The sequence below is a fragment of the Onychostoma macrolepis genome, chromosome 23 (assembly GCF_012432095.1).
Source record: "Onychostoma macrolepis isolate SWU-2019 chromosome 23, ASM1243209v1, whole genome shotgun sequence".
Classification (NCBI taxonomy): domain Eukaryota; kingdom Metazoa; phylum Chordata; class Actinopteri; order Cypriniformes; family Cyprinidae; genus Onychostoma; species Onychostoma macrolepis.
In genome coordinates this window covers 801,530-823,274 of record NC_081177.1, presented here as the reverse complement: position 1 = coordinate 823,274, position 21,745 = coordinate 801,530, and the positions used below count along the sequence as shown (strand labels likewise).

At 39.0% G+C, this 21,745-nt stretch overlaps 1 protein-coding gene across 2 annotated transcripts in view; it reads right to left on the bottom strand.

Annotated features, from left to right (window-relative positions):
- Window positions 1-21,745, bottom strand: part of camta2 (calmodulin binding transcription activator 2) — a 45,690-nt gene that overhangs the window by 9,128 nt on the left and 14,817 nt on the right. For both annotated transcript variants that reach the window (XM_058762568.1, XM_058762569.1), the window contains exons 11-16: window positions 20,807-20,941; window positions 17,888-18,048; window positions 13,133-13,317; window positions 10,958-11,036; window positions 10,385-10,631; window positions 9,158-9,450 (exon numbers count right to left, since the gene is read on the bottom strand). In XM_058762568.1, the coding sequence (XP_058618551.1) occupies window positions 9,158-9,450; window positions 10,385-10,631; window positions 10,958-11,036; window positions 13,133-13,317; window positions 17,888-18,048; window positions 20,807-20,941 (1,100 nt within the window). The remainder of the gene's footprint in view (window positions 1-9,157; window positions 9,451-10,384; window positions 10,632-10,957; window positions 11,037-13,132; window positions 13,318-17,887; window positions 18,049-20,806; window positions 20,942-21,745) is intronic.

Here is a 21,745-nt window from a genome sequence, read left to right as displayed (position 1 = left end):
GGATGTTTTGTGTGCTCACAGTCGTGGTTTAGAGACCGCTGCTGCTGGGGTATCTCCACCCCAAGTGACTGAGCAGTCTACTCAGGACCAGTCTTTGAGTCGAGTTATCAGTCTTTTGGAAAGAGTTTTGGATCAGGGATCTTGTCAGCAGACAGCAAGAGTGTTCAGACCTCAGCATAAAGGAAGGAGTGCTGTGCCTAAACAAAATACAGCATGCGAATTATGTGGTGATGCAAGTCATGATACTTTTTCACACTGTCGAATAAACCGTCTGTGCTTTAACTGTCATGCCTCTGGCCACAGAGCATCAGCTTGCTCTGCGGGGACTGCCAACAAACCACAAGTTCAACAGGGTAGTCCTGACTCTGGTCAGCTGGGAAACTAGATGGCCCACATGAGGAGGGGACTAGTGGAGGGCCATATGTAATGTCCCCTGACAGTAAGGATATTGACTTGGAATCTGTTTATTCTGACTTTTGCAGTAATGTTGATGACAAGCCAAAAGTGATTTTTCAAAATGTGCAAAGACTTGACACCAATGATGACTTGTTCTTCACTGATGTCTTGGTACAGGATGTTGTTTTGCTTCGAGGAATGCTTGACAGTGGGTCTATGGCCTGTACTATTAGTTGTCAAGCCCTGTCCAAACTCATAGATGCAAAAGTACTTTCCTCAGATAACGTAGCCCCAACAATGCTCACACTGATTGGCTGTGGTGGTCAAAGAACAAGCCCACTGGAAGTATGTGACGTCCAGATGAAAGTATTCAACTGCTCCTTCTCTGTACCTGCCTTAATTGTTGATGGGCAAAATGCCGACCTAATTTTGGGAAGTAATGTCATAAAACATCTCATTCATGACATGAAAGTATCCAGTGATTTCTGGGGGAAGGTTTTTGATTCACGAGGCAAAGATCCTGGTACAAGTGCTTTGATGCAACTCTTGAGCAATGTTGAGTCATGGAAAGGAACGGATCCCCCTACAAAAGTAGGTACTGTAAAACTGAAGCGCGCTGTTACTTTGGAACCCATGAAAGAACACATAGTATGGGGAAAGTTGTTCAGTGACACAACCCTTTCTGCAGGCTGTACAGTCGTTGTGGAGCCTAGCACAGCACGCACTGCACCAAGAAATGTGTTGGTGGGCAGGATAGTAGTGTCTTTGTGGGGTGATGGCAGTACTCCAGTTAAAGTTATCAACCCATCGAACAAGCCTATCTGTCTGAGACGCAACTGCAAGTTAGCTGATGTTTACACCTGCATGGCGCTTGAAGACTTTGATGTTGACTGTCTTGACATGTCGGTTCAACAGGTGAAAGATCGGCAGTGTAATGAAGTGAACACTGAAAGACCGGCAAATTGCAGCAGTAAACTGTGCGAAATGGAGAGACAACACTGCATGCTGCATGGTCTTACTAGCTCTGCACTGTCTAGCCTGGGGCTCCAGGATATCGACATTGATTCAAACTCTTTGACGCCTTACTGGAGAGGGAAGTTGGTTGAACTGTTGGTTAAGTATGAGTCAATATTTTCACGTCATGGACTAGACTGTGGCAAGGCAAAAGGCTTTGTTCATAGAATCTGCCTAAGTGATACTAAACCTTTCAGACTCCCCTACAGAAGATTATCACCATCACACTATGAGAAACTGCGTGAGGCCCTGGATGACATGGAAGAGCGTGACATAATCAGAAAGTCAGCGAGTGCTTATGCGTCACCTCTGGTGCTAGTCTGGAAGAGGAATGGTGATCTGAGGCTGTGCACAGACTTCCGCTGGCTAAACGCACGCACCGTTAAAGACGCACATCCTCTTCCGCACCAAGCGGATGCGCTTGCAGCTTTGGGTGGTAACGCATTGTTTTCCACAATGGACTTAACATCAGGTTATTATAATGTGGAGGTACATGAGGATGACAAGAGATTCACAGCTTTTACTACGCCATTTGGTCTCTACGAGTATAACAGGCTTCCTCAGGGGCTATGCAATAGCCCTGCGACGTTCATGAGGATGATGATGAACATATTTGGTGATCAGAACTTCATGAGCATGCTGTGTTATCTCGATGACATCCTTGTTTTTGCCCCTGATGAACAGCTTGCTTTGGAACAATTAGAGATGGTTTTCCAGAGACTTCAGGCTCACAATTTGAAACTGTCTCAAAAGAAGAGTCATTTCATGAAACCTTCAGTCAAGTTCCTTGGACAAATTGTGAGTAGTGAGGGCGTTGCTACAGATCCTGAAAAGGTCAGAGCTATTGTTGACATCACAAAACAGGATCTTATCATTAACTCAAGATGGCGGCGCGAGTACATCGCGAGGCTCTGGGTCTCTCCAGATTTTGCAATTTTGCGGTATTTTTCTTACTCATCTCGGGACTGTTCGTGCAGAACAGTTGTGCCTTTACATCGTACACCTGTTGTGAGCTTTTGGATATTGGTTTGCGAATTTCCGACATTTTTATGGACAATCTTCGACTCCTTCCTGAGATCGCTAGGACACCCGAGGCTATGCACCCTACCCGGCCGGGCGGAAGTGGTCGCAGGCGGCGTCGAGATCGTAAACAAAGGCGGGGGAAGCGCGGAGGACTAAGAGCTAAGCTAAGGCTAACACCACACCGGCTCTCTTTACCCAGCATTTTCCTTGCCAATGTACGGTCGCTAGTGAACAAAATGGAGGAGATTCGACTCAGCATCACACACAGCAAGAAACTTTTGAACTGTAACGTCCTAATCTTCACGGAAACCTGGTTAAACAGCGGAATACGGACACCGCTATTGAGCTAGCGGACGCCACACACTCGGGCGGATAGAACATTAGATGGCTCGGTAAGACCAGAGGTGGTGGATTGTGCATTTACATTAACAAAGCTTGGTGCACAAACTCTGCTATTTTTGGGAGTCATTGTTCAGCTAACCTTGAGTTTCTCATGGTTAAATGTAGACCGTTTATCTACCGCGGAGTTCACTTCCACCATTATAACTGCAGCCTATATTCCCCGGATGCTGATGCCAAGCTTGCTATGAAAGAACTTCACGCAGCCATCAGTAAACAACAGACTGATCACCCGAAGCGGCTTTTATTGTTGCAGGTGACTTTAATCACTCAAACTTAAAGTCAGTGCTACCCAAGTTTCACCAGCATGTTTCCTGTCACACCAGAGGAAACAAAACCTTAGACCATGTTTACACAAACATGGCTGGAGCTTACGTTGCGACACCCCTCCCCACCTGGGACAGTCAGATCACCTTTCTTTGTTCCTCACCCCAAATATGCACCCCTCATCAACCGTGTGAAGCCATCAGTGAAGACCATCAAGGTGTGGCCTGCGGGGCAGATTCCACACTCCAGGAAAGGTTTCTACACACAGACTGGAGTATGTTTGCTTCTCAAGCCACCAGTGGCGCTCACACAGACATTGACTCTTACACCTCCTCTGTATTGGATCATATCAATATCACCATTGACAGTGTTACAACCCAGAAACAGATCACCACATATCCAAATCAGAAGCCTTGGATGAACAAGGAAGTGCGACTCCTGTTGAAGTCACGCAACACTGCCTTCAGATCAGGAGATGCACAAGCCTACAGCACATCCAGAGCAAACCTGAAGAGGGGCATCAAAAGGCCAAGCACTGCTACAAGCTAAAGATAGAGGGACACTTTTCCAACTCTGACCCTCGGCGCATGTGGCAGGGCATTCAGGCCATCAGTGACTACAAACCCACCCACTCCACCCCGCAGCCACTGATGTCAACTTCCTGAACGAGCTAAATTACTTTTATGCTCGCTTTGAAAGAGACAACAGAGAAACTGCCACCAAGCTCAATCCCTCAGCTGACCACCCACCAATCATACTCTCCTCCACAGATGTCTGCAAGGCACTGGGCGGATCAGCGCGCACAAGGCTGCTGGACCAGACAACATCCCTGGTCGTGTTCTCAGGGCATGTGCGGAGCAGCTCGCTGGGGTTTTACAGACATTTTCAATCTGTCTCTTGCCCAAGCAGCCGTACCAACATGCTTTAAATGCACTTCCATTGTGCCAGTGCCAAAACACTCTAGTCCGAGGTGCCCTAATGACTACCGCCCTGTAGCACTCACACCCATCGTCATGAAGTGCTTTGAGCGGCTGGTCCTGGAACACCTAAAAGACTCTCTACCATCCACATTGGACTCACACCAGTTTGCCTACCGTAGCAATAGGAGCACAGAGGATGCAGTTTCCATGGCACTGCACTCTGTGCTCACTCACCTGGACAATAAGAACACTTATGCACGTATGCTGTTTGTTTACTTCAGCTCAGCATTCAACACTGTCATCCCAACCAAGTTAATAGCCAAACTTGGAGACCTGGGCATCAATACCTTAATGTGCAACTGGATTTTGGACTTCCTGACCAACAGACCCCAGAATGTTCGATCAGGATTCACCTGCTCCACATCCATCACACTTAACACTGGTGTACCACAGGGCTGTGTGCTAAGCCCGTTTCTCTACTCCCTCTTCACCTCCGACTGCAAGCCTGTGTATGGATCTAATTCCATCGTCAAGTTTACAGACGACACTACGGTGCTTGGCCTCATCAGCAACAACGATGAGACTGCCTATAGGGAGGAGATCCAGCACCTGGCCACATGGTGCACTGAAAATAACCTGCTCCTCAACACCACCAAAACGAAGGAGCTCATTGTGGACTTCAGGAAGGAGTCAAGAGGCACACGACACCATCCACATCAATGGAATGGCTGTTGAGCGTGTCTCCAGTTTCAAGTTCCTGGGGATCCACATCTCGGCGGACATGTTGTGGAAAACCAACACCTCCAGCCTGGTCAAGAAGGCTCACCAGCGCCTCTCCTTTCTGAGGACACTGAGGAAGAATCAGCTCTCCTCGGCTATCCTGGTGAACTTCTATCGCTGCGCAATAGAAAGCATCCTGACCAACTGTGTCACAGTATGGTATGGGAGCTGCTCTGTTGCGGAGCGCAAGGCACTGCAGCGGGTGGTGAAAACTGCCCAGCGCATCACAGGGACTCCACTACCTGCCATCGAACACATCCAGAGGAAACGCTGTCTGCATCGAGCTTGCAGCATCCTTAAGGACTCCTCTCACCCAGCCCACAGACTGTTTTCTCTCCTGCCCTCCGGCAGGCGTTTCAGGTGCCTCCGGACCAGGACCAGCAGATTAAAGAACAGTTTCTTCCCAGAGCTGTCTCTTTACTGAACTCTAACCCCGTTGATCCACTTCCTCATATATTATTAACTCTTCTCTCCTACCTCACATCTGCCTTATTTGCACTACTGAATGTAAATTTTATTACAGTAACAACTGTTTACTTTTGTATCTTGCACTACCATACCTAAATTGGATTATGCTCATTTGCACTGCCGACTGTTGTTTACATTATCAATGTTTACATTAGCATTTTGCACCGTACGTCTAATTGTAATATGCAATCACTTCCACTGCACTTTTACACTTTGTTTATAGTAATAGCCATCTGTATATATATTATATTGATAGTACATATCACCTGTAAATTCTGTTTATAGTAATAGCCATCTATATATTTATTCACTATACATATTCACCTGTAAATTCTGTTTATAGTAATAACCATCTTTCTATATATATTTATACATATATTCAGTACATATCCTTGTCCTGCACTTATTCAACCATTGTATATCCTGCACTTGCTGCTATTGCACTTCTAGACCTAAACTGCATTTCGTTGCCCTGTACCTGTACTTGTGTAATGACAATAAAGTTGAATCTAATCTAATCTAATCTTATGGAAGATGGTTCTGATGTTCCGTCACAGACAAAAATAAGGTTATTCTTGGGCATGGTGGTTTTCTACCAGCAGTATATCGAAGGCTGTTCTCGCATTGGTAGACCCCTCTTTGCATTAACATCAGGCATGAGGAAACCGAGGCATGCCAAAGGCTAGAAGCGTGCAACGGCAGGCAGAAAGCTTACATGTTTGGACTGGACACAAGAATGTAGAGATGCCTTTAATGCCTTGAAACGAGCTTTGCTGGAAAAGGTTGTTTTGGCTCACCCAGATTTTGATAAACCCTTTCTGCTGTCTGTTGACGCTTCTAGTAATGGACTTGGGGCGGTGCTTTCTCAGGTAGCCGAGGGTGAAGAAGTCGCCCGCCCCATAGCCTTTGCTAGCAAGTCACTGAATTATGCCCAATCAAAATATCCAGCACATAGGCTGGAGTTTTTTGCTCTCAAATGGGCAGTCTGTGAGAAATTTAGTCACTGGCTCAGGGGTCAGCAGTTCTCTGTGTGGACGGACAACAACCCACTGACCTACATTCTTACGAAGCCCAAGTTGGACGCGTGCGAACAAAGATGGGTCGCAAAGCTTGCTCCATATAATTTTGACATCAAATACATTCCCGGGCCGAAGAATGTAGTTGCAGACGCCCTTAGCTGTGAACCGTTTGTGTGACCCAGTGTGTTCCACCGACTTACCAGAGTGCCATATGCTGCTCTTTTGGAGGAGTCTCAAGTGGTGAATCCAGAGAATGTCCAAGATGTGTTCCGCTGGTCATGTCACCCTTTCGAGATACACGCACAAGACAAGCCCTGTTCGGATATTGAGGTGAATTGTGTTGTTTTCCCTAAGAAATCTTTTCTCTCTCAGGAGGATGTTTCTGCCATCTTGAACAGCAGTAGGCAACAGGAAAATATTGTTCAACCATATGCTTACCTGCTGCCACAGTTAATTGAGTCAATAATTCCATCTCAGCTATTAGAGCATCCAGTACTGTCAAGGCAGGAGCTGATGGAATTACAACATGCTGATCCTGTTCTGAGCAGAGTGTTTCATTTTGTGGAGCGCAAGCGTAGGCCATCTAGGAGGGATCAGAGCAATGAATCACCTGGTGTGCTTCGGTTTCTGAGACACTGGAACAAACTATCGGTGAAGGTAGGCTTGTTATACCGTGTCTCCAAGGATGTCATCACGAAGAATAAGACTTTTCAGTTTATTGTACCGTCTGCCCTTCGAGATAAAGTGCTTAAGGGAGTGCATGATGAAGCTGGACACCAGGGTCAACACAGGACGCTTTACCTCACCAGACGTCGGTTCTACTGGCAAGGGATGGAAAAAGAGGTGAAAGAGTATGTTCGATGCTGTAGAAGATGTGTTGTCAGCAAGTCACCAGAGCCTGATGCAAGAGCTCCGCTTGAGAGTATCAGGACATCAAGACCTCTTGAGCTGGTTTGCGTAGATTTTTGGTCTGCCGAAGACTCATCTAATAAGTCTCTAGATGTCTTGGTCGTGACAGACCATTTTACCAAGCTGGCACAGGCTTACCTCTGTACTAACCAATCAGCAAAGGCGGTTGCAAAGCAGCTGTGGGACAACTTTTTCTGCATCTATGGCTTTCCAGAGCGAGTACATTCAGATCAAGGAGCTTGTTTTGAAAGCAGTCTAATTTCTGAAATGCTTCAGCTTGCTGGTGTTCAAAAATCCCACACGACTCCTTACCATCCTATGGGTAACGGAGCGGTGGAGAGATTCAACCGCACACTGGGCAACATGATTCGTGCTTTACCACCTAAAGCTAAGCATAGATGGCCTAAGATGTTGAAGTCTCTCACCTTCTGTTATAATGCGACAAGTCATGAGATAACCGGTTTTCCTCCGTTCCAGCTGATGTTTGGAAGAACTCCTAGGTTGCCCATCGACATGCTGTTTGACTCTGCGCTGCTCGATGACCAGGTGGTTGACTATAACCAATATGTGCAGTCTTTCAGAGAAGATCTTGCACAGGCAATGAAACTGGCCCAATGCTCTTCTTCAAAACAACAGCAGAGGCAAGCAAACCTCTACAATAAGAAGGTCAAAGGTGCTCCAGTGACTGTTGGTGACAGAGTACTCCTGGCCAATAAGGGAGAGCGTGGCAAGCGGAAAACTGCTGATAGATGGGAGACTCATATCTACATTGTGACAGGAATGAACAGTGAAGTTCATACTTTCAGAATCAGAAACACCGTGACTGGTATTGAGAAAGTTGTTCATAGAAATCTCATTATGCCAGTGAACTTCCTGCCTCTGCGAAACGAAGTGTCCGATGTTGAAACTTGTGAGAATGTCACCTTAAGCAGGTCTAGTCTGTCTGTGAATGAGAACGTAGAGCTGAGTTTACCTGTCGATGAACTGGATGAGAGAACTGTGTCGTGGGTGTCTGAGCTCCCAGTTTCCCATGATGCTGGCCCCTATGAATCTGATGCTGTCCAGTTAAGTGTAGATGACCAGCCTGCTTCCCTGACTATACCACATAATACAGACAACAGTAGACGGACGATTGAAACTGCCTGCAGGTCTTTGACATATGAACCTGATGATGTCAAGAACGTTGTTCAGGTTGATGAAGGGGTGAATACTGATGCTTTAGCCACTGACCATTTACAGCAATGTTCCAGAGCACCTTCTGGTCAGGGTGGGTCACTGACGGTCAGAACCAGATGTGGGAGGGTGGTTCAACCAGTCATTAGACTGATTCAGAATATGCATCAGAAGGTTTTGTCTGGGTTGTAGTGTTTTTTTTTTATTATTCGTGTACGTTTGTGATTGTGTATCAAAATTATTAACTTTGTGGATTAAATTTTGTGATACTTTTCGAGTGTCTGTGATTATGGTACCTTGTGAGGAAGAGTATTTAAGGGTGATCCAAAAGTGGATAAGATCTTGTGAAATGCTGTGCAAAAATGATCATTAAATGTATGTAATGTGTAACAGGCATGTTATTCCTGTGGGTGTTTAGAGGATTTGCAACCCTCTTACACTTCTAATTCTGAAAAGAATGGTCTTATGACTGGAGTATTTAGTGTTTCATGTGACATACAGTATTATCATTTGGTACTATTTTATTTTTGGTACTATTAGGTGATTTAAAGCCCTCGGTGATGCACACTCAGATGTTTAGTTGATTTTACTTTAATTTTTTTTATTTAATCTGTAATTTTCTCTTTCTCAGTGTCGTGCATTGCTGCCGCACGCTGGTTGTTATGCTGCACGAGTCCTCATATATATTCGTTTGTGTTATCCAGAATAAACGAGGACATGAAGGCAAGAATTCCTGTAGTTTGTACTTAATTTCTACACAACGCAGAGAACACACCGCTACACTCTCACCTGTAGGACCTCGTCAGACAGGTAGTCCTCATTCTCAGCGTTCTCGCTGTAGTTGAGCAGTTCGTCGGCGAGCTCCGAATGAAGCGACACAGCCGGCACCGAGGGGCTCGAGGCCTCACACTCCATCAGGAAGAGCGAGTCGGTGGAACCGGCCGGGGGCGGGGCTGAGAATGGGGAGGAGGGGGAGGAAGCGGAGTCCATGGGGTCAGGAACCGAGCCACTGGAGTAGGCGGAGCTTGGGGAGGGAGAGGGCGGGTCACTGGGGGAGGGGACACTGCTGGACGAGCTCAGACCTGAGAGAGAGAGAGCAGGGTTAGTATTATTCACAAAACTCTATTATAATAATAATACAATTTACTTTAAGGAATAACAGTTAAGCTATACAGTAAACCTCTGTGGTACAGCATTTAATTGGACAAAAACTAAAAATAAAATGTCATTTTTGTAAAGGAATTGTTATATTTAAATTTGATTGAATTTTGAATGATTAACTTCTCAGTTGAATGAATTCCTTTGATTATACAGAAAACAAAGCATTTAGGGGAAAAAAGATTTTGCAGGGCCTTGTTGTTGTTAACATAAATATTAAATTATCAAAGTTTTATGAACATGTTGCACATGTTTTAAAAATAAAAGACATTTTGTTTTATTTAATTAAAATGGAATTCAGAAAATTAAAACAGAAACCACATAATTTGGGAATTTGTTTTAAATAGAAAATGTACATTTAATTTTGTTTAATTTAATTAAAACCGAATTTAGAAAAATTTAAACAGAAAGCAAAGAATTTATGAAAAATGTAAGAGACTTTACTGTTAAAATTTCAATTCAATATTAAATTCTCAAAGTTTATGAATTTGATTAGACATGCGTTTTGTACACAAACATTTGTTTTTAATTTTGTGTAAATTAATTAAAATGGAATTTAGGAAAATTTACAGAAAAGCACAGAATTTAAGAAAAATCCAAGAGATTTAAAAGGGCCATATTATTGTTAAAATTTTAATAAAATAGAATATTAAATTGTCAAAGTTTTATGAATTTCATTAGACATGAGTTTTGAAAACGCATAAATATTATGAATTGAAAAATTGATTTTTAATTAATTATAAAAAGGTATTTTTAATTTTGTTTGAAATAATTACAACAGAATTTAGAAAAATTAAAACAAATCACAGAAAAAAATTTAATTGGATTTCACAGGGGCCTAGTAGAGTGTGTTGTTACCCGTGTCAGGGCTGCTGGACAGTGGAGATAGGGGTCGGTACGGAGGTGAGGGTGTGTCCAGTGTGTGTTCCTGCATCTGAGAGTGTGTGTGTAACTCCTCCAGACAGCGAGCTAGACGTGTGTGTCCGCGTGAATGTGCCACGGCCAGAGGCAGACGACCCAGAGAGTCCGGGATTCCCAGAGCCGCGCTGCTCCAGCGGTACAACAACACGGCCGCAGCCTGATGACCCAGAGCACACGCCCACATCTGAACACACACACACACACACATTACATTAGTCAAACTCTGATAATAATCAGAAATGTTTCTTGAGCAGCAAATCAGCATATTAGAATGATTTCTGAAGGATCATGTAACACTGAAGACTGGAGTAATGATGCTGAAAATTCAGATTTGATCACAGAAATAAATTACAGTTTAACACATATTCACATAGAAAACAGCTATTTTAAATTGTAATAATATTTCACAATTTTTACAGTTTTTCCCATATTTTTGATCAAATAAATGCAGCCTTGATGAGCAGAAGAGACCTCTTTCAGAAACATGCTTTTACAAATTTTTAACCGTACCAGAGGTGTGCAGGAAAAATGATCAACGTTCAGAGGATCCACTTCCTGTTCCAGATCCAAACTATTCACACTGATGCTCCTGATAAACACACAGAGAGACGCAAACAAACATCATTAAACACAAAACACACTGACCGAAGTGTCTGTAGACAAACAACAGAGATATCAAATATTTAAAGATGTAAATGTGACCCTGGAGCACAAAACCAGTCATAAAGGGTCATTTTTTGAAATTGAGATTTCTGAAAGATCACCTGAAAGCTGAATAAATCATCTTTAAATAATAAATAATCTAAATAATGGTTTGTTATGATCGGACAATATTTGTCTGAGATACAACTATTTGAAAATCTGGAATCTGAAGGTACAAAAAAATCTAAATATTGAGAAAATCACCTTTAAAGTTGTTCAAATGAAGTTCTTAGCAATGCATATTACTAATCAAACATGAAGTTTTGATATATTTACGGTAGGAAATTTACAAAATATCTTCATGGAATACGATCTTAATATCCTAATGATTTTTGGCATAAAAGAAAAATTGATATTTTTGACCCATACAATGTACGTGCTTATGAATCTGCATGTATAATAAATGACATAAAATATAAGAAATAGAGGTAACATTTTACAATAAGTTTTCCATTTGTTAGCACTGCATTAATAACATGAATTAACAATGAAAACACGTCTAAAGAATTTATTAATGTTAATTCCAACATTTATCAATACATTATGAAAATCAAAAATTGTATCTGTTAATATTATTTATTGGACCTGAGCAAACATGAACTAACAATTAAAATTTGTATTTTTATTAACAAAGATGAAAAAATTCTGTAGTATTTTTGTCTTGTTTTCTAGTATAAATATCTACAAATTCTGGAATTAAGCATTTACTTGACAACAAAATTTGGATAATTTTTCAGAAAACAAGACATAATATCTTAAGTCATTTTACTTGTACAATACATGCATCTTAATTCCAGAATTTGTAGATATTTATACTAGAAAACAAGACAAAAATGCTAAGAAAGAAAATCATTTTTGTGTATAGCTCATAGCGGGTTAGTGTTAGTTAACTAATGGGGCCTTATTGTAAAGAGTTACTGAAATAGATGTTTACAATTTAGATGTTAAAATTTAAGTGCACACTGAAAAAAATAAATAAAAACAAATTCCTTTTGTTCGAACTGAACTGGGTAAGAAGGCTTTTATGTATGCAGCTCCGTCTGATTGGAATCTTCTTCAATTGAAACTGAAATTACAAAATTTGCTGTCTTTGGATCATTTTAAAATAGTTATTCGACAAATGGAAGATGACTCAATGACATGTAAGTGTTCTTAGTTTGTCTTTGTTTTGTAAATTTTGTGATGAAATTAATTGTATTGCTATCCATTTTGGCCAGGACACTCCTGTGAAAGAGATTTTTAATCTCAAAGACTCTTTCCTGGTTAAATAAAGGTAAAACAAACAAAAAAAAAGGTGTAGAACAACTTCCACTCAAAAACTGCAAGTAAATTTCACAATTATTTACAAAGAAATTACAAGTAACACATTGAATTAAATGTGAAATTTTGGAGTAGAAAGACTGAAATAGATTTTTCTTGTAAATCATACTCCTCTAATCTGTTTTATTTACAACTTAGAAAAATATATTTTTTGTATAATGTAGATGTTTAAATTTAGTTGATTGTGTTACCCTGTGAGTGATACCAAATGCACAAATGAATAATTAAAAAACAGCTGAGAAAATGTAGAGTTTTATGCAGATTTGACTTAGAGTGTGTGTGTGTGTGTGTGTGTGTGTGTGTGTGTGTAAGTGAGTGTGTGTACGGTGTATGTATGTGTGTGTGGTGTGTGTGCGTTTTTGTGAAAAGTCAGGACATAGATGTGTATAATGACGAGGGTATGACAGGTATTACAAGGTGAAGGTGACATCTCAGGACATTGACCCATGTCCCCACTTTTCAAAACGCTTATAAATCACTCAGAATGAGGTTTTTTGGGGAAAGTTGAAATGCACAGTCTCCTGTAAGGGGTAGGTTTAGGTGTAGGGTTGGTGTAGGACAATAGCACATACAGTAAGTACAGTATAACAACCATTACGCCTATGGAGAGTCCCCACTTTTCACAAAAACGAACATGTGTGTGTGTGTGTGTGTGTGTGTTACCTCCAGCATATGAGTGTGTGTATGAGCTGTGTGTATCCCTGAGCGGCGGCGAGATGCAGTAGCGTCATCCCTCGGTGTCTGACGGAGTGTGTGAGTCTGTCCGTCTCACCGCCTCGTTCCCAGCGACCGCCGGCCATCATGCGCTCACACACGGCCACAATCCTGCGCTCGAACCAGAGCCCCGACTGACACACACACACACATCATCATTAACACATTTACACGCCTCCTCACACCTACTAGAGAGAAATTATCATTCATTTGACACTGTTCTTAGCTTTAGATCACACACAATCACCAATCTGATCGCTCATATCATCACGTCCCGTGATCAGCGTTTATATCAGTCACCGTGTTCACTAGTTACACAGAAGAACTTCCTTAAATTCAATCTTTACATGTTCAGAATTTAGATTCAGAGTGAATTAAGTTTGAGTTTGAGTCACTGCAAAATGTCAAACTGGGTCTTACATTTGTTTTTAAACCACAGTCAAACTAGTCTTTTAAAGAAACATTATCAAACCATACTAACAAGAAGCTGATAGCTACAGCAAAACTATTTAAAGGTGTAGTATCTGTCTATAAATATTTTTAAATATATAAGATTATGATGTTTATTTTTACTTTCACAGCGGCAGAAAGTGTTGTGAAAGTCTAAATAAATAAAACCGACAAAAACTGGATCTCAATTAGAGGGATGAGGTTAAATTGGAAACTACAGGCAAACACTGTTTTTAAGAACTGGTTAATTTTGAGATTTTGGGATATTTGGCTTTTCATAAAGTATTGAATTAACTACTAGTGTCTAGAGACTAGGGGAAAGAAAACATCCTAAATACACTTTGTAAGTGTTTATTTTATTGCACTTCATTTATTTGCGTCTGTAGATTTCATTTCCAATCCATATCTTCAAAAGTTTTTTCTCCACTTCAGCAGCACTTAAATACACCAACACTTAGAGTTTTATTCCTCTTTATATTCTGAAGGTTTTTACTGAGGGGTTTGTTCATATATGATTTTTCTGATTTTATACAACATCTTATCAGTAAAAACGTGGTGAAAATGCATGTCTTTGAAGGCTGCAAGTTTTTTCTCCACTTCAGCAGCACTTAAATACACCAACACTTAGAGTTTTATTCCTTTCTATATTCTGAAGGTTTTTACTGAGGGGTTTGTCTATATTTCATTCACACTGATTTATACAACATTTTATTCTAAAAACATGGCTAAATGCATTTTTCTGATTTACGGAGTTATACAAAGAGAAATTCTAAATCCCCTCTGGAAAAACCTTTAACACTAATATGTCAACAAAATCAAACATTTTTTTGTTATTTTTCCAGAATTTTGAATCTGATTTCTGTTCTGGAAATATATGCAAATTAGTGCATGTTTTTGTAGACAATTCTTCATTTGCATATTTAAAAACACTTCTAAAAAATATTTGGCGTTCTTAATGTAATCAACTGGAAAAGTATGCTGATATTTATTAGTTTAATTTTTAACTCATTCACCTGTAGTGTCTTGCCTTAACTAGATCAATTTACACTAAATACAACAAACAAAACATCATTTAAATAGCAGAAGAGAAAAGAGTAACACTAACTAAATATCTCACTAAAAATACACTTGATTCAGCACAGAGATCAAGTGAGTTGTTTTGAACTGTTCATTCAAGAGAATGGCCTAAACGAATCATTACGCAATAAAATGCGACCAAAACATCAAGTGAGTGCAAAAATTATTTGCTACTGAAAAGACGCTCAATTTCAAAGAGCTAGATTCAAAAGTTTCTAAAAAAAAACTCTCCTGCATCTGAAACAGGTTTAGATTAACCAGTAACAGCAATTCTTTAGTTGGTTAGACTGGTTTAGACAGTTAATCTAAAAAAAAAAAAATGTATGTAGACATAGTTAAATGTAGATGAATTTGGATGTACAATGAATGTAGATGCAGTTAGGAGGAGGTAGTAACATGACTACTTTTAGTTAGTTACTCCTCAACACACACACACCCTCCCTCTGTTTTTTCCCTCCTGTCTGTCTGTCTGTATCGGTCTCTCCGTCCGTCCTCGTGCTGTATTGACGTAAGAGTGGAAAAGCTAAAAATGAATGACATGAATCAGCCGGATGATTCTCACGAACGAGACGAGGTTTCAAACGTCTGCTGTTTGAACTACAGCAACTCAAACTATCAGCACTAAACCTGAAGACTAGTTCAGAAACTACAGCAATTTGCCATGAGAATCAGATGAGGAAAACCTGAACAGTAATGTGTGTGTGTGTGTGTTTGTGGGGGGGGGGGGTACAACAACATGGAAAAGGCACTATTAATACACGCATACTGAAGTGATGTCATTGGCAAAGTTGACATTCCGCTGGTAACCCTGATAACACATGTTCATAAATCCAGCGCTCATCAACACACTCCACTTCCTCCAGCGCTCTATCGCTCACACACACACACACACACACACACACACACATGTTCGTTTTTGTGAAAAGTGGGGACATTCCATAGGCGTAATGGTTTTTATACTGTACTTACTGTATGTGCTATTGCCCTACACCAACCCTACACCTAAACCTACCCCTTACAGGAGACTGTCTGCTATTTCAGATTTTCAATACACTCCATTCTGAGTGATTTATAAGTGTTTTGAAAAGTGGGGACATGGGTCAATGTCCTGAGATGTCACCTTCACCTTGTAATACCTGTCATACCTTTGTTATTATACACATCTATGTCCTGACTTTTCACAAAAGCACACACACACACACACACACACACACACACCGCAGCGTTACTACAGTATCATCCAGTTTTCAAATGAGTTTTTATTGTTATATATTCCATTTTTATTTTAGTTAAGTTTTAATAGTGTTTTCATCATTTTAAAGTTTTTGTGATTTTTTTATTTTATTTTATTTTAATTTATTGTAGTACATTGAGTTAAACTGAATGAAAATTTAGGAACTTGAAAAAGTTTTTTAAATTTTTTTATATATATATATATATATATATATATATATATATATATATATAGTTAACGTTTATTTATTCCAAGTAACAAAAGTTTTTTTGTTTTAGTTTGTTATAATAAGTCTTACACACACACACACACACACACACACGCGTTCATTTTTGTGAAAAGTGGGGACTCTCCATAGGCGTAATGGTTTTATACTGTACTTACTGTATGTGCTATTGTCCTACACCTAAACCTACCCCTTACAGGAGACTGTGCATTTCAACTTTCCCCAAAAAAAACTCATTCTGAGTGATTTATAAGCGTTTTGAAAAGTGGGGACATGGGTCAATGTCCTGAGATGTCACCTTCACCTTGTAATACCTGACATACCCTCGTCATTATACACATCTATGTCCTGACTTTTCACAAAAACGCGCACACACACACACACACACACACACACTCACACACACACACACACACACACACACACACTCACTCACACACTCTCTCACACACACACACACACACACACTCACTCACACACTCACTCACTCACACTTACACAAGGTGTCGACGTGACCTTCTGGTGAATGTTCTGGCAAGTAGATAAAGTCAAGAGCAGGGTGGGAAATTATTGTGGTTAACCAGTCACATGGGCTGATGGGTAAGAAAAATCGCTCCAATCAGAGGAAGCGTCATCGAGAAGATTCTAAATGTTTAAAAATCTAGTTGAAATAATCACTACATTTCCACACTAAAGAATTAAACTATTTTCATTTATATTTACACTGTAATATTTACTTACAGATATTTCACTAAAACATTTTATACATACCTGAGTAACGATGCAAAAAATATTTTGATTCAATTCATTGTTCAATTCAATTCATTTAATGTCAAATAGACAGTGAATCAAACTTCAAAATGTATCAAATTCCAACAGCAGAATTAAATAAAAAGCCTATTCCAAATAATACAAATTTTCCCAATGTAGCTTAGTTTCCTTATCATCAGTAAATGAATCCCGGGTGTTAATGGACAGGACTGGGACGTGTCTGTGTGCATCTAATAAATCTACTTATTAATCACTTTTTCTCATGCGCTAGTAATCTTGGGTTCATGGGTTCGATTCCCAGGGAATGCATAAAGTAATAAAATGTATATCTTGAATACAATTCAAGCTGCTTTGAATAAAAGCTTGTACCGAAGGGCATAAATGTAAATACAGTATGAGAGTTGTCAATAATGACTGAAATCAAATTAAAATGAAGTGAGTTTATGCTTAAAACAAGACCAGATCATATGCAGATGTTTGTTCTTGCTTTAATCATAAACTCACCCATTTTTATTTTTAATAGTTTTGTTTTATATTTCTGCTTTTATTTTAGTTTTAGCTATTTTGTTGTTTTATCATTTTATATATATTTCCTATATATATATATATATATATATATAATACAACATAAGTTCTTTATGTCAAGTTTTTGTACATTTTGTACATTTATTTTTAAGTAATGCTTTTTTTAAAAATAGTTTTAGTTAACAATGACAAAAGAAGAATGCTTAGATGTTTATAAAACAAGACAAAAATACTGAGGATAAGCACAGAAACTCCAATCCAGTGTCTGGTTCTTCTTCATCAGAGTCACTTTATTAGTCTAAGAACTGTAGGTGACATTGTATACTGAACTGGACTGATATAAACCTGTGAACTCGGACTACAGGAGATGAAAACGCATCAGAGGTGAAGGTCAGAAACAGATTTTGCTGTCTATTCGTACCTGGTTTTCAGGAGTTAAGCGCGGAGTGGAGCTCTGGTTCCTCGACTGCTGCTGATGATAGTGATTCATGTGTTGATTCTGCTGATTGTTATTTGACATTTCTGCCATTCGCCGCTCCATCTGCTCCAAACGCTCAAGAATCGACATCCTGAACTGGTTATCTAGAGAGAACATTAAAGAACGTTTACAACCTGATTCACTGCCGTAATGTGATGCAATTCTGAAAGAAAGAGAAAAGAAGAATTGCATGAGAAATAAAGAAACATTGAATGGACATTCTGTCCTAGAATACAGCAGGAGTTCAGACTGAGTTTACTAAAGCAACTACACTGGAATAAAACTGGTGTAAAAACAATTTTCACTCATAAAATGCTAGTAAACCTCACAAACAGTTACCAAGAGACAGCAATTAACAGTGAATTAAATTGAGCAGAAAGACTGAAATAGTATTATCTTGTAAAACATACTCTAATAATATTGTTGTTGTGTTTTCATAATTTTCTTATTATTTTTAATATGTCTACAGTTTTTATTAAGCTTTAGTTTATTTAGTTTTACTTGTTTTAGTACTTCAACTTAAATGAAATGAAAATGAGAATATGTATTTTATGTAATTTTTGAGATTTTGAGACATATATGAGAATATATGTAATTGTTTTTTACAGTGTACCGTATCAGCAAACATTATTTTCCTTAAACAGGAACTTTATTATATTGACCTGCAAGAAACAGAAACATGTAAAACATGTTTTCCTTAGAATAAGCTTTGGATGATAAGCAGCATGTTTATCACGCAGGAAACTTGGCAGAAGAACGTAACGGAACCGACAGCATGAAAATAATTTACAGATCTTGATTCTCAATGCTATCCATTCTTAAAACTAATTCTAATATTTACTTTCACAGACGCAAAGCAGACGTGTGTGTTTAGTGCTTGATTTACAGTGTGTGTGGATGTGTTGACAGCTCAACTTTTACACACACACACACAAACACTGATCTCTACGGTGAACCTCCAAACACACAGAGAGCAGTTTTAACACGCAGTCCATCCTACCTACACCATCCATGTGTCTCTGCGCCATCGTTCAGACGATCCGATAAAAACAGCGAATCAGAAAAAGCACAACTCCATGTCTCTCTCTCTCTCTCTTTCTTTCTCTCTCTCTCTCTCTCGGTCAGGAGTGAGACATGTTCAAAAATATAAGTATAGCAGCATAAAAAATGTTTTTGAGTACAAACACACTTAAAACACGGCCACACAATCAGAGCAGTGCAGATGCATTCGATCACAGAATGACACACGAGAAAGAGAGAGAGAGAGGTGAAAGAAAAAAGAAAGTATTCCACAGAGACTGGAGGAAAAGCGCAAACGTCCTGCTGGATCCTGACAGACGTCTGTCCCGGAGCAGGGAAAGTCCCGAATGAGACGGAAGAGAGACGCAGCTGAGCTTAAATTACTGAGGCCGCAGACGGCCGGAGAGACAGACAGACGGAGAGACAGACATGCGGTTGCCCCGTACACATGGATTTAAATAGGCTTTAACTGAGCGGCAGAAATAGAAACCGGCTGATATCCACACTGAAGCGCAGAAACACACACACACAGCAATCCTTCAGCACTGTCAGTGATTCAGCACAATCACAACTCGTTTCCAGAAAGACACGCTTTGCTTTGGTTTTCTGACTGATGTTCATGACTCTGTAAACGTGCATTTAACACACTATTAACTTCCAATCTTTGACCAGTGCAGGGTTATTTATATTATTAATATTTTTGTTTTCTCTTTCCGTTTTTATTTTAATTTGAGTTCAAGCTTATGTTTATATATTCTCAGTTTTATTTTTATTTTATTTTTAAAAATACATTTATTTATATATTTTTTTATTTAGATTTAATTCATTTTTATTTCATTTTAGTAGTTTTAGTACACAAACTTAAATAATTTTCATAAAACTAACTTAAAATGTTGAAGTTTTTCATCTAATATTTCAAATTTATATTATTTCCGCTTTATTTCAATTATCAATACTCGTAGTTGTTGTTAATAATAAAGACACTAGAGTTTCAATGACAGTCATGGATCACGACGTTCAGCTCTTTAATGCTCAGAACAGACTACTATGATGAAATACTAATAAATCATAAACTATGATTATAAACTAAGACTAATAAAGCGATTCTCAGCCTCTCTGACTGCCGTTCAACATAATATTCAAAGCTCACTCATAAAGGCTAAGATATTTTCTGTATTTCTGCTCTGATTATGACAAATCTGCTTGTTTTTTCATTAACAAAAACTGTGAGTGTTGAATTATGAAATGAATTAGCCATGATTCCAATAACTGCGTTCTTCAATAGTCACTGTGGGAAATTTGATTTCAAGTCCTAACTTAATTTGCATAATGCTTTCCACAATACAATTTTTTTCAAAGCAGCTTTAATAAAAATGATAAAGTTTACATTTATATAATCTTAATATCTTCATGTCTCATAGTTGAATTTATAAGAATTCAGAAATCAGATTTTGCAATGATATAAACACAGAGCTGATATTTGCTATAAAGTATATATTTCTCATGAACGTTGGAAATATATCCAAATTTATATAATTAACATTATAATTTGAATGTATTAATAATTATTTAAATAGTCACCCTTCAGAACCACTGAAATCAATGTCCTGTGCTTTACTTTCACTGTTTTTGTAATATAACACAATCATTTCTAAACCTTTATTTCTTTTGATTACTTCCATATTTCTCAAACAAACATCATCTTCTGTCACTTGTGATCATGTTTCATCTCTGCGATTCTGCTCTTATGACCATCATCTCTCTTCTGTTACGAGCACAGATCAAATTATATGTTTTTCACATGGAGGGTCAGGTGTGTGTGTGTGTGTGTGTTTTACTCACCGTCCAGTGATAACCAGTCCAGCTGTGAGCTCGGTAAGGACGAGGCGTTGCGAGCGCGATACTCAAACAGCACAGAAGAAGAGACAGCGCTGGAGTCCTTCAACACATGCAGAGCGACGAGTCCAGCTTCATGAGCTACACACACACACACACACACACACACACACACAGGAAACTTATTATATCTAAGACAAAACTCTACATGCAAAATGTTTGTTTTTTCATGGACTGGTCTATTTTGCTTCCATAACATGTCTCTTCTTTCAGACTAGAGAAAAGAAATCATCCAAAACACACATTTAAGTGTTTATTTTATTGCACTTATCTATTTTTGTCTGTAGATTTAGATCTCAATCCATAGTTTTTCTCTTACTTTACAGTTTTATTCCTTTCTGTATTCTGAAGGTTTGTTCATATTTCATTCACACTGATTTATACAACATTTCACTCCTAAAATAAACATGGTGAAAATGTGTTTGTTTTCTGTCTGTTGACAGTATTTTCTGATTTATGGAGTGATAAATAGAGAAATCTTCTGGAAAAACCTTTAACTCTAATATGACGACAGAATCAAACAAGAATTACGAATCTGGATTTAGATTTCTGTTCGGGAAATATATGCAAATTAGCATATATTTATTTAGACAGTGCCTTATTTGCATTTTTAAACAACATCAAAGAAATCTAAATGCAAAATGTAATACAAAAAATGCTTGCAATTCTTAACATAATCATTCAAGTATAGTAATATTTATTAGTTTAATTTTTTTTTATCCTATTCACCTGTGAGCCTTTACAGCTTATTTGAAGTTTAACTGAAGGAGAATTTGAAATTCATCATAGAGACTTTAAAGGGATAGTTCACCCAAAATGAAAATTTTTGGGCAGCCAAGATGTAGGTGACTTTGTTTCTTCAGTAGAACACAAATGAAGATTTGT